The 13,994-nt window shown below is 37.4% G+C and overlaps 3 protein-coding genes across 4 annotated transcripts; 1 reads left to right on the top strand and 2 right to left on the bottom strand.

Moving 5' to 3' along the window:
• On the top strand, positions 1,397-2,319 carry LOC108663129 (uncharacterized protein At2g23090-like). The gene is made up of 3 exons (XM_018126213.1): positions 1,397-1,695; positions 1,827-1,867; positions 2,029-2,319. The coding sequence occupies exons 1-3, from the start codon at positions 1,623-1,625 to the stop codon at positions 2,146-2,148; spliced, it is 234 nt and encodes a 77-aa protein (XP_017981702.1). The 5' UTR covers positions 1,397-1,622; the 3' UTR covers positions 2,149-2,319.
• On the bottom strand, positions 2,748-7,087 carry LOC18592005 (casein kinase II subunit alpha). Its single transcript, XM_007018477.2, has 10 exons — positions 6,842-7,087; positions 6,512-6,641; positions 5,888-6,082; positions 5,459-5,616; positions 4,813-4,903; positions 4,611-4,676; positions 3,647-3,729; positions 3,360-3,423; positions 3,180-3,248; positions 2,748-3,093 (listed from the first exon to the last, which is right to left on the bottom strand). The coding sequence occupies exons 1-10, from the start codon at positions 6,925-6,927 to the stop codon at positions 3,034-3,036; spliced, it is 1,002 nt and encodes a 333-aa protein (XP_007018539.2). The 5' UTR covers positions 6,928-7,087; the 3' UTR covers positions 2,748-3,033.
• Positions 7,255-13,853, bottom strand: LOC18592004 (transcription initiation factor TFIID subunit 4b). Of its 2 annotated transcripts, none has more exons than XM_007018474.2 (14): positions 13,617-13,853; positions 13,421-13,529; positions 12,615-13,174; positions 12,374-12,469; positions 11,330-12,274; positions 10,122-10,246; positions 9,901-9,988; positions 9,647-9,782; positions 9,469-9,524; positions 9,340-9,396; positions 9,126-9,266; positions 8,901-8,966; positions 8,554-8,815; positions 7,255-7,862 (listed from the first exon to the last, which is right to left on the bottom strand). In XM_007018474.2, exons 1-14 carry the CDS (start codon positions 13,653-13,655, stop codon positions 7,690-7,692), a joined length of 2,853 nt encoding a protein of 950 aa, XP_007018536.2. In that variant the 5' UTR covers positions 13,656-13,853; the 3' UTR covers positions 7,255-7,689. The 2 variants fall into 2 exon arrangements, with proteins under 2 accessions (XP_007018536.2, XP_007018538.2); XM_007018476.2 differs by having other exon boundaries at positions 12,615-13,171.

The raw sequence follows: 13,994 nt of genomic DNA, 5'->3' as shown, positions 1-13,994 counted from the left end.
ACTGGTCTTTGCACTGTTGGATCGAAGTATTTTTACGAGCTATGATGGCAGGCAAGAAGTTCAAGGGAGCTTCATAATCAAGGGATAAAAAGTTGCCATATATAGAATACTGAAAACCATGAATCCCCAATATGGAAATCTCCAAATCATTATATATCAATACGTCCTGGAATATAACAATGTTAAGGGTCCTGGTCATACGAGCTCCGCTTGCATTGTGTTCATAGGTGTAACATTATTTACTAAATCTAAAAGTTGATGATGTATGCTAAAATCTATCATTGTTTATAAGGAAATGTTAATCAGTGCACAGTGACACTGGTTAAGGTGATTATTAAGTAAAAAAAATTATAATAAACGTATTGTTCTTTCCTGAATTTAGTGTTCATAGATACTCTTTAAGCAGATCTTTTTATATATTATAATAACTCATATGACTGTTTACAAGGTTTTTTATTTTAAAAAATAAAAACACATACAATTCACATAGGTTAAGTTAATGAGAATCTGAAGAAGTTACTTTCCAATGAAAAAGAAGTTGATTTGAAATAAAGGGTAGTCTCTAATTTTGCGAAAAATCCCCCTTGACAAAGGCAATACATGTATAAATGCATCTGCAACTCCTAACAGGGAAGTGGGAAGCTAGCAAGGCTACCCTGTGAAATTTAATAGCTGCAATCTGCGAACTCCCATCCAACAACTCAAGGCAATGGGAATTTGTCAAAGGCAAAGAAGCTGGAAGCATTGATTGTTGTGGCTCCAGAAAGCAGAGTCGGTTTAGGGGTTTAGGGTCCACCACTTTGTGTGCTGATTTATGGAGGTGAGTAATAGGTGACCTCTCCAACCACTACAAATATCATTATGGTGAGCTCCAGCTGTACGTCTGAGCACTCGGGCTTAGGCTGAATATCCCTCCATATCTAAACGAAGCACCTTGCTTATCTCAATTTCCCAATCCATTAACCAGGTGCCCTTTTGACTAACATGGTGTTTTGCGTTATCTCTAGAATTTCTAGATAAGGGCCTCACTGCCGACTAGTGAGCTCATCTTGTCTCCCTTGTCTTCATCTTAAATTTGGACTGTTTATACCTAATTTTAGCATCACCATACTTGTTTGGTTTTGCTCTTTTCTTTTGGATTTAATGGTTTAAGTTTGGGCCCTTAATTTTAAATCTAATATTTTAATTCCTGGTGGTAGTGATGGAATTGAGCAAGTGTGAAATCTACATAAGATATGGCCTAGCTAGCAAGTAATTTGCGTTGTGTGGGAACAAAATATACGACCTCGAGAAGAAGTTTATTGGGGAGCCGAATTCAGGACATTTATTCCACAATAAAGAAAAAGAAAAAATTTAGGAAAGTGACGTTGCCAAACCAATGTTCACGAACACAGTGGCAAACGAGTAAAGGAATGACACACAGTTCCTTAATATTCACTCAATTAATAGCGAAAAAATGTTAGATGCTTGTCATTTCGGACGCCCACTGTACATAGTGGACTTTGGCTATATAAGCCCTTCATTCTCGATCTCTCGTGGAAGTCGTAAACAAAAGAGAATCTTCCCTTCTTTTCTAGGGAAACTTCTTTGTTACCCATTGAGGAGAACAAGAAGCAGCAGAAATGGGAGGAGGCAATGGCCAGAAGTCAAGGATGGCTCGAGAGAAACACATGGAGAAGAACAAACCCGCTAAGGGTAAACAACGTTTCTTAATTCTTATCCTCGTTAAAACTTAATTAGATCTTCTTCTTCTTTTTTTCGTTTTACTTTTACGCCTTGAAATTTCAGTCTCAAACTCTGACTTGGGCATCTTTTATGTGATCTAGGCAGTCAGCTGGAATCAAACAAGAAAGCCATGACGATCCAGGTAATTAAATCGTGAATGAACATTCTTGGCTTTTTTCCTTTTCTTAATTTTCCTACTGCTGAAAGATTCATGTGGTTGTGGCCTGTGGGAGTTTTCATGCGTATCATTCTTCCATCGTGGTAAGTGAGAGGTTACTGATTGATGGAGAGTGGTGGTTGCAGTGCAAGGTTTGCATGCAGACATTCATATGCACCACGTCAGAGGTGAAGTGCAGGGAACATGCTGAAGCAAAGCACCCAAAATCTGACGTCTATGCTTGTTTCCCTCACCTTAAGAAATGAATGAGATATATCCAATAATAAATATAGAACTTGCAGATTGGATTTGAGGTTTCCATCTCTTGTATCATATTGTCAATTAAATTTGAAGCTTCTGTTAAAATCTTTGCCAGGAGATGGGATATCAACACAATCTGAAATTGTTCTTGCTATATTATGGTTACTGTCTTGCTTTCTTGTTGCCTAAACCTTAACCCTTTATTCTAACAGTGAATGTTTTCCCCTTATCAAAATCAGTCACCTGCTTGAAGAGAACCCCGTTTTCCCTTTAAAGATCGTTAGAAAAATCTATGCTTAACATTATCTTACATCTGCAATGAGTATTCGCTTGAAAGACACTTGACTATTACCAAGCAACCATGCATGAGATTGACTAGATGCATCGAGTGTTTGTGAGAACTGCACAATTGCGTTGTTGGGTCCGGCTTATTTCCTTCTTAGACAAGTCTTAGGCTCAAGACAGTAGAGTAAACACTTTAGGCCTTAAGTTGTACTTTGAAACGGAACAACCAGACATTCTAGATAACCATCAAAAGCTAACGCAAACCACTCGTTGAAGCAAAAGAAACACGGGTGAGAGGAGGGGTGGGTAAGATTTTGGATGAAGGAAAAAGGAAAAAAATATCACTTGAAATTGTCTCGGGTAAAGGGAATATAGTTAGAAGAATATGGACAAACTATGATCCCAAAATTATAAATACCACTCTACCAAATAGAGTTGAAGAATGCCAGCATACAAAAAATATATGAATGTTGTAACAGACTGAACAAGACTTTTCTACCAGGAACCATACATATGCTAGTGTTACAACACGAAAAAGAAGCCTGCCTCAATCGGGTACGAATCTGCTCAAAAAGCTGACTCGCGGACTCCAGAAGAGGTTGCAGTTATAGTGTCCGCATTCTATTGTTCTCTGCACTTCTCACTTGGAAGAAGTACGGATGAGCCTGAAACAAAAATTATTATGTGAAGTTCAAGATCAGGAGAAAAGGATAGCCCTGACATACTTCTATGTGAGCAGAACATAACATACCATTGCCTCTCTGGCAGTGAGCCTGTCCTGATGATCATATCGAAGAAGCTTATCGAGAAAATCAATGGCCTGTATGTCACCGCAGTAAGCCAAAATAATCAGCACCAGCAAAAGGACAAGTACTAATAACACAATAAGCATAGTTGATATCTCAAGCTCATCAACAAGACAACAGCATACCTCTGGAGAAACTAGATGCTGATTATTAGCATTAATAAATCGGGACCACGGCTTTCGGCTGTGCCTGAAATAGTAGTAAAAAGTAGTTAGATACCATAAAAGCACATGCACCAGAAAACTGCTTCCATGCATTAATTCAATCAACAAGAGGCAAACATTTGGGGAAAATAAGAGAATGGGAGGGGATATACTCTTTCAAATAATGCTGAAATTACCACTATGCTAAATCAATTGGCATTTTTAAGCATTAAAAGAACGTGGAAATATGAAAATGGACATAAGTATACCTTCCCACAAGAGCATCAAGCTGAGGATCAAGCTCTAAATGATATTTGTTCAAATATGCATTTAACTCATCTGTTCCAAGCACCTGGACAAAAAAATAATGAAAAAAAAAGTGTTTAATGTTTTCTGTTATTCTAAAACCTTGGTATTTCTCATAAATCCAATTGTTCTGCATAGGGATGCAACTGAGTTGAGCTGAACCAGGCTTTGCCAGGCTCAGGCTTGGCTTGGTGTCTTTTTGATCAAGCTTGAGCTCCATGCAAGCCTAAAAAATACAGGCAGAGCTGAGCTGGGAGCTCAAGCAGCTTGGCTCATTTGCATCCCCTGTGCCCCTACTTCTTTGCAACAATAGCATGGGGCTCAAATAAGCAAAGACACAGACAAGCTAGGCTAAGTGCATCCAGTGTTCTGCATTCTGGACAAAAAAATATCTTTATTCTTTTAAGTTTTCATCAGCTGCTGGATTAAGTGCATTCTGGATTCTGATATGTCATCCTGAAACTAGATGATAACAAACTGAGCCTATGATCCACGTACAGAAAAGATGTATAAAGACTAATCTGTAAGACCTACATTACAATTTTCACAAGATCAAATTCTTGCATTTTAGGTTACAATCTTAGAACCTTAAAAAATTATACCAAAAGTTAAAAAAACATTTTCCTTTCTGCAAATCAAGAACGAATTAGCATTTTACTGTTTTGAATCATGTCACAATACCCATTTCTTTCAACTTCCAGACCAGCAAACTTGGACGGCACAATAGTAACATGAATGTTTTGAGGCATACGTGTTATGAATGAAAACAAGTAAAAAACCTGGCAAGGAAGCAAACTGCTCTTTGCTCCATGTAAGACAAGGGACAAAATGACAAAAAAATTTGAAGGAAGAAAATTGCATGCAGAATAATAACAATGAAAAGAACACTGCAAGATCATTAAGTTGGACAACAAAATTTAAAACTACCTTGGCAATTTTAACAAGTTGGTCATGATTATCATGACCATAGAAGAATGGCTCTTTGCGAAAAATCTGCAGGGGAAAACAAAGAATGAAAATTGTTATAGCGCCACATAATAAGCAAAGTTGTTCCACTATAAGAACACTTCCTAGTGGCTTAGAATACACCATAAACAATAAGCAATCCACCATAATGCTTACAGCTTACCATTCCGGCAAACATACACCCCAGGCTCCACATGTCTAATGAATAGTCATAGTCTTGCAAATCAACAAGGAGTTCAGGTCCCTTAAAGTACCTGAAATTACCAACGAAAAAGTATTTTAAATTCTCGAAAAATTTAATGTCACAAGTCAATGATAATCTGACATCATTACTACCTAAGTCAATTTTAGTAAAAGTAGGTGGACTTCATCTGATTTTTTTGTTCTTGCTGGCAAAGCAGGTGAAAACCAGCGTTGATAGAAATTTTAAAATTCTGACAAAACATTTTTTATCAGAATTCTATCAAACAATAAATAAATCTACACTTTGTGTATTTCCTTAAACAGGAAAAGATTCACGCATTCTTAATGATGAAATTGCCTGAAGCTTTTCTGAAAATTCCACTTCACATATTCATGGAGCCTTTTGCAGGATTCGTTAACTGATCATAATATGTTAAAGACCAACCATTGCAAAAAAAAAAAAATTAAAACGAGCAATTAGGAATTTGAATTTCTCTCACATCACCTAATTCTGCAAGATTGATGAAATCATATTCTAACGCAAATTTATTTTACACACAAGTAGTTAATAGATTGAAATAGAAAGAAAATGGGTTGATTGAAAAGTTCATGCAATTCATAAGTACCTTGAGGCTACTCGAACATTGTATTCTTTGCTAGGATGGTAGAATTCAGCAAGGCCCCAATCAATCAAGCGAAGCTTCCGCAGTTCATGGTCAATCATAACATTATGAGGCTTGACATCCCTATGCATTATACCTTGAGAATGGCAATAATCCAGTGCCTGAAATAACAGAAGTAACATGATTGATCATGTGATAGCTTATACAGTGGACTTTGAAATTTAGCCTCCTGCATGCAATGACTAGCATACCCTTTGTAAAACATGAAATGACATGGGCTCCTTTAACATGCTACTTCATGCCATTAAAAAAGACAATAAGAAATTCCTACAACTTCAAGAAAATCAATATTCAATTGACAGAATATACAAGCATGACCAAAAAAGGAAAAAATGAAGAGCAATACTTTATAAGAGGATTAGACAAAATTACCTTAAGAAGCTCATATATATAGTAGCGGATGTCATAGTCGGTCAGTGTAGGGTAAAGAACTTTAAAATCAGTGCTGTTGACATATTCAAAAATCAAGCTAGGAGTTTTTGAGTGATGATCTCTGACAACATCAAGCAGCTTTACAATATTTGGGCCTCCACAAAGATTTTGCAGTATTTTTATCTCCCGCTTTATCTGCAAGGATTTCAAGGTAATTGATAAACACTTCAATATAGAAATAATGAGGTAGAGAAAAAGTGATAAAGGGATACATTAACCCCTAAACCTTTAAAGATTTACACATCACAAACTGTTACAAACAGGCAACTATGAAACATGAAGTTCTAATCTGTTTGTCGGTCATGCCAATACGTCCACTAACAAATTGGGTGAGAACTATTGCCTAAACATATACTACTACAGGACGTAAGTCCATTACACGTTTAGCTAAAAAATGGACCAAGCAAAGCTGCTTGATGCAAGAGGATATAAAAGATAAATACAGCTGAGTATAATAGCAATTAAATATCAGTTAGGAGATGAATTAAAGCATTGAAAAAATTGTAGTAATTGCCTGGCTCCAAACACATTAGATGCAGAAAAGGAGAGTTTGGAAGAAATTACCTTCTTTTTCTTGACAGGTTTAAGGATTTTGATGATGCATTTTTCATTGTTGATTACGCTTATGCCTTCAAACACCTCACTGTATTTTCCCCTCCCAACTTTTCGAACAACCTCATAGTGATCTTGATCACTGAACAACACCCCCCCCCCCCCCCCCCCCCCAAAAAAAAAAAAAAAAAAANAAAAAAAATAAAAGCAAAACATAAAGATTGTTCATTTAACAACTCAAAACTGTAAGTTTCAATCTTTCTAATAATCACCCCAAAGAAAACGGAAACTAGAATACAGTAATAGATAAGGAAGAAAAATTAGGGTTCTCGCTTATCTTACCCCCATTGAACAGTGAGAGATTCATAATCCCAGTAATCTCTGGGACGATGAACGTTGACGTTAGCGTACTCTCTAGCCCTCGACATGTCGTATCTGGTCTTTTATCCAAATTGATTGACAAACGTTGTTTATGCTTTGCTGTTGTCCGATGATAATAGTTTTAGGCAAGAACCGGAACTGAGATTTTCCCCTTTTTTCTTTTCTCGTACCGCTTGTTTTCATTTTTGGGTTACATTCCACGTAGTTAATTTAGGGAAAAGAAATTCTGATCTTATGCAATCTTTTTTATTTATTATCAGTTATGAATAAAAATTTAATTAGTTTTGTATCAAGCATATTTTCGAGATCACTGTATCAAATTTCTACTAATTTAAAATAACAATAAAATATTAGTATAAATCTATTCACTTTCATATCAAATCTTTACGTATCGAATAAAGTTTAGACAAGGCAATAACCTCTTTCAATGTTGGTACAAAATAAAAAAAAAATTATAATAAGAGTAGAGCATTAAAATTAATAAGAAAACAGTGTTTAGTTTGCTAGAAATAAAGATTAATGAAAGACTAGTTTATTTGTTACAACTTTTAATTATAATAATTACAAAAGAATAAACATGAAATGATCCAGCTGGGCCATATGGTTGGTGCTCTGAGGCCTGGATAATGCAGTAAAGATCTGGTTGACACAGCACCTAAACCTTGAAATACCAATTATCCAGCTGCTTTATCAAACTCTCTGCCATTAAGCTAGAGGATAAATCGGCCAAGGTATCTCAAATTCCATTATCTGTAATCAGATCCCTGATGGAAAACATTGAGACACCATGGCATAAAGGTACAAGATAATCACTCAGCTGCAGCCTCGGAGCGGATTTTTTCATACAAGCGATAAATAAGTGTAGACTTAGACATCTGGGGCTCTCTTTCCAGAACTGCAATCACATCCTTAACAGAAATAGTACGAGCCACTCTAGTTTGGGGCGTGATAACTTGGTTCCTGCCAAATTTCCTACTTGCCCCTGTTGAAAGAAAGTAGAGTGAGAAACGAAGCAAATAGAGTGGACAAGACAGGAACCACCCTCCCCTGGTTGCAAGGTAAGGAAAATTTTGGGGGAGAGAGTGTCCCAATAACAACTTGGTAACAGAAGAAAATCTGCAGAAGTAATTGGAACAGTCGGTGCAGAATGATTTATATTGGAAAAGAAACAAACTCTGATCTCTTAGGTCAAGAATATGATAGTCATAGTATATTGATTATTTGGGTTTTATCAATTCATTAATACTTTACAAACCAAAAATATAACTTTCTGATGTTTCAGCGACTTCATATTTGTACATTTGCCTTACACAGTCACTCAAATGCTCAAAAATGAATTTAACACAGATAATTCATTTGTTCAAATAAACAATCAAATTTCCGAATCTCACACATGTACATTTGCAAGTGATTACAATCAGGTTTAATATCATACATTGTTTCTATGGTTCAATAAATGCATTAATCTCATGCAAAATACATGATCATGGTAACTACCAATCTATATGATCAAACATGATAGAAACCAATTCCAAATTGCTCAGTTGTACACCAGTATTCATGACAGTGCCATCTAATGTAACAGTATGCATGATAAACCTTACAACCATATTAACCAGCTAAATGCATCCAAATTAAAATTGACAAGAGATCTAGCCAGGAACCAAGCTTACCAGATGCAAGAGGACTGAGTGGGCCCCTCTTTTCTGATTCTTGATTGTCCTTTGTATTTTTTACAGATGCAGATAGAGGCCTGCAGTTCACATCTTTACCTGCTTGAGAACCAGATGCTGCATCCATTCCCCCCTCACGTTTCTGGCGGGCTTGCTCAGCCATAAGTTGCCATTTTGACAGCATGTCATCCCCTCCAACAGCAGCCCGTGCAGCAACATTTGCAGCAGTGGTCCTCATCTTGTCATCCTCCTCCTTGTTCGCCTGGACATTACCAGCAAGAGAAACTTCCTTTATTTGGATAATTAAGGAACATATAATGCTTAGAAAAATTACTCTTTGCCAATACCTTAACTGATTTTACTCTATTGTCATCTTTCTCCTTGTCACCATCAACAGCAGTCTCAGCCTCAGGCTGCATCCACAGATATTTAATATATAGAATGTAAAGAAAAAATTATATTTAACACCCAATCTTATATCTGTCGGTGCATTCATGTGCATTGTTAATTCCTCCCTACATTTTCTTAATGCATTATAGACAATCATATCATCAAATACAAACAATACCCACTTCATTAAGTTTCCTGAGCTTCTCTGCTTCAGCCTGCTTTTTCTCCCATTCTTCCCTAGCGTTCCGATTCATCATCATAATTTGTTGCCGAACATCTGAGGTGATGAGTGTCCGGTGCCTAGACTTCTCATCATCAACCCGCTTCAAGAGATTCATCCCAAATTAGAAAGATACAAGAGAGAACTCATGTTAACTGAGAGTAATTGAGGCTGACCTGTTTCGACAGTCTGATTAAATTGCATATGAGTCCACGCATTCTTTCCTCCACACACTAGAGATCAAGATACATGAGGAAATGTATGAACTCATTATAAACAAAAGGTCCAAGAAGCTAGTATCTTACCAGGGACACGCATCGCTCAACATCATTGCTTATATTCTTCAAACCACTTTTGGCCACTGCAAGAAGAACAGAAAACCAGACATAGACCTGTGAGAAAGATATTGCTTATATTGGAAAACAGAATGCACATGTATGAAATTAAAGAACATTAGACCAGGGAAGTATAAAGAGTATTAACTAATTTCAGCCAATTTCTTCTGCAACGGAGTTTTTTGCAAAATCAGTCTTTCTTCTTCCTCTTGCACAACCCTTCTAGATGCTTCTGAAACTCGACTGTCATCTTTGGGGCCAGAAAATAGTTGCTCCTCCTCTTCCTATTTGATAGCAGAATGACAAAAGGATGTGACTTCTCTTTTAGGCTTATATTTCTTTACATAACTACATAATAATAATAATTTAAATATAGGCAGAAATGACCATAAAGTATCATACCCTGAGATTGACTCCACTGACAGCAGTGACATCATTTAGTTGTTCAATGCTCTGATCCAAAAAGGCTCCAGATACTTTTTGCTTCTTACTGTAGCAAATCCCATTGAATATAGGTGAAAAATGATGAAATAAAAGGTTAATGTCAAGAAGGAATCAAACAATTCATAATTGATCCTTGGTAATCATTTCAAGCTATTATGCAACAGAGAGGTTGATTTAACCTTGATGGTGGTGGTGATGAACCAAGAGTTTCAAGTGGTTTCTTCTGGCCAACAGAAGGCTTTTTTTGAGGTGTTCTTGAATTGGCCCCAGCCAAAGAGGGCACAGAGGGATTCCGAGAGCCCAACTGATAAACATAGAAAGAACATGGAAATTTGTCAGAAGATAGCAAGAAGTCATAAGCATGCAATTCACTGGGAAAAACACTAATTATATGAATTTCAAATAAGTGAACTGAAGAGAAAGTAACTTCAAAATTCAAGAAAAATACCATATATTACATTACGTGTTTCAACCACCTACAATGTAGGATACATTTTGGGAAGTTTACCTACTTAGAATGCAAAGAGGTGGGCTAGAAGTAGAAAACTACTGTTTGATTCAATTGAGTTTTGATGGCCAAAAAGAAGCTGGATTTGAGGGAAATAATACTGGAAATTTTGGGCAGCAACAGACCTAGAATAAGGTATGTTATGATACTATTCCTATTCTGTGAACAGTAGTCTGCACTGTAGCAGTACAGAGAGAAAAAAACACTTGGAAAATGGACTTATAACGATTAAAAATAGGCAAATACTATCTTGTCCACCTTGGACTCAGATAGCTAAAATCATGAGACATAGGCATAAGACCTAACTTATACCAAAAAAAAAAAAAGGTTGACCCATTACAGCAAGATAGAAAATTACCAGGATACCCCAGAGACATCCAAAAATTAAATTGATAAATTACTATGCTAATAACCTGCAAGGACCAAAAGGACATCAGTGTCCATGGACTGTGAAATTTGCTTCATCTTGAAATACTCTCTAATAAAAAGTCAGAACAACTAAAGAGCTTAATCTAACCAGCCAGCAAGACAGCATGTGATCCATTAACATAGGAATAGGCCAAGGTTTCCTTCCCTAGAAAGAAAAGATCCCACCAAGACTATCAAGCAAACAACTCGGTCAATCCTAAAATCAAATTGGTTATAACCTAGCAATTCAGGTGTATATATGCGCTTCATAACCAATAAAAGACAGCATCACTCCAAAGTTGGGAATTATTTAATGCATAAAAGAAGCATCACACCAAAGATAGCAAATATTTAATAAATTTTCATGTTAAGAGTTTTAAATGCAGTGGTTCTTCTAATATGCATCAGCATGCATTCAAAATAATCCATCAACATATCACAATGTGAAAACATAAACTCAGACGAGATTACCGGAACATTAGAATCCACTTGTGTAGTAATGGGAGAAACTGAATTAGGAGGCACCATACTGTTAGGCGTTGAGAAGCCAATTCTAGAAGACTGCTTCTCTAAAGGCTCATCCTTTGGAGTAGTTGTAACTGCATTTCCCTGTTCACCTAGTGCAGTAGGCAATCCCTGGGATGCAGACAAATGAGGTTTGTGCTGGTGCTCAGCACCTTGATCAACAGATTCCTGTTTCACATATGTCACTGATGACAAAGGGCCAGGATTTGTCTCCTTACTTGATGACGCTTGCCAAGGAACTGAACTATTTGAAAAGTGAGAAAGAGAACCACCCTGCAACCTATTTGGGTCATTACTAGAGTTTTGCCTCTCAAACTTAGGTCCACTCATCACGTTCATGGCCTGGGTTGGTCCTCCTACAGGATTTGATCCCATGCTTTGATGAAGTGCAGTTTGCCTCATTTGTGAATCATGAGGTTGCGGCTTTAAAGAGGATCCTGAAGCATTAACACTTGGCCCAGAGTATGGGTGATAACTACTGCTCCCATGCATGGAAAAAGAAGTTTGCGGGAAATTCAAATGTTGTTGTTGCTGCTTGTTAAGTCCTTGTACTGGGATTGAAGAGCGGTCTCTTTCTTGATTCACGGTGGTTGTACTAAAGGAAGAAATTTGGCTTCCTAGCACTCCAAAGCGAGAATCTGATTGGCGGTCCATCTCTTGAGATTTTGGAGCCTTGTTTTCAGTGGATGAATAACTTGAATTTGTCTGCATGGGGACTGCTGGAGAGGGAGCACGAGATGGAGTGGCAGGAGAATTAGGGCCTTTTTGCTGCAGCTGAGCTAATGAATGTGGACCAGCGAACTGTGTGGCACCAGCACTAACAGATGGCATCCTCGGAGTATTCTGCCGTGCTGCAGCCTGGGACTGTAATGGGAATTGGTTGGAACTCATCTGAAATTATGGATCTGAATTTTAGCTTGATCTCGAAATTAACATGCGATCAACTAAAGCATCAATTTTCACTTTAATACATAAGACATTTGTGCTCACCTGCACTTGTAACTTGTTTACTGCCAACCTCAGCATCTGGTCTCCTACAATATCTCTCATGTGTCGGACAAACCCATCTTTTGCAATTTCATTTTTCTAACAGTTAAAGACAATAGAAAAATCAGCAAATGAAGCAAAAGCAAAACAAGGTCTGTCCAGTCGATTGCATCCATCACTAAATAAACAGGATAACTGCAGTAAAACAAGATCCATACAGTCTATTGCATACACAGAAACCCACCTTTAGTTTACCATACAAGGTATGAAGCTGCATGGCTCTGTCTTTATCAAGTTGGGGCAGTAAGGCAGGCAACAAAACAGCAAACGGTACTTGCTTTCCTCGATTCATAGGATTATTTGGCTGCTCTGTCCCACCAGCCTGCTGATTACTCATCTTCTGTAATTTCATATATTGTGATTCACTGTCTTGATTATTGGTTCTCTCTGGTTCACGTGCTGGGATAGGACTTTTTTCAGTAGTCTGAACCCCAGTCGATTGAGGAACTTGGGCAGAAACTTGTTCAGCTACTCCTTGTTGACGATCATCTTGGGGTTGTTTTTGTTGTTGTGGTAAACGATTAATCTCTTGGGGAACATCATTTGGCTGTCGTACGTGATGCTGACTCCCAGCAACAACAGCTCCCTGTTGCTTTTGCTCCATTTCAGAAGAAGGCTGCTGTTGTTGCTGTGCACTTTGAAGGGCCCGTTGATTTTGAAAGTTGGTGTTCCCATCTTGCCCCTTGGACGGCCATTGTGCAACTGACTGACAGGAAGCTGGATTGCTTCCTTGAGACAAAACTGCTGTATTTAATCGTGGACACAACAATCATTCGTGTATTTCCCAGAAGAAGCAATTCATAACAGTTGATATTAACATAAGAAAGAAAGCTAATGACACTAAATTAAGAAATTTTACACTCTCAATAATCAAAGCAACTGAATTTCACTCTAAAGTTACCATTTTTGAAAGCAAATCTGGTTTCTTTGTCTTGTATATTGTAAATCAAATTCCAGCAGAACAAAAGTTGAAAACCAAAAAATTGATACCGGTATTTGAACCAGACGTCTGAGAAGTAGTGGCGGCATCGCCTTCGATATCTCGATTCAAGGCAGCCTGGAAGGCCTCCACGTCTGCTCCAGAATGCATAGACTCGTCCTGTTATCATTAAATTATTCCGAATTCTAGAGATATTGCAGAGAGAAGAAAAACCCAAAAATAATAAATAAAAAGAAAAAAAAAAACCTCGTCTTCTTCAAGGAGTTTTACTATGGAAGGGTCCATGACAAACTTTTTCCGCAATCGGCTGTCGCCTCTGTGCCTCAACGGCAGATAACAGGAATCCCTTCAGCTTACGAAATTACGAAATTTGCACAGAAATTGAAAACTCAAATAATGAAATAAAAGATATTAAGAAAAGATACAGAAATTTGATTGGAAAATTTCCCGGAGGAGAGAGTAGTTTTTACAGTGGATCGGGAAAGCAGTAAAAGCGTTTAACGATGTGGTTCTTAGCTTTTATTAGGCCTAGACCAAGAAGCTAAGTTTGGACCAACTTTGACCTGTTAGTAATGGACCAAAGCCCATATAAATATGGGCTAATGGGCCTACTCAATCTAGATT

This window comes from Theobroma cacao, chromosome 8 (genome assembly GCF_000208745.1).
Source record: "Theobroma cacao cultivar B97-61/B2 chromosome 8, Criollo_cocoa_genome_V2, whole genome shotgun sequence".
NCBI classification, from domain to species: domain Eukaryota; kingdom Viridiplantae; phylum Streptophyta; class Magnoliopsida; order Malvales; family Malvaceae; genus Theobroma; species Theobroma cacao.
This window is presented reverse-complemented; position numbering and strand designations above follow the sequence as displayed.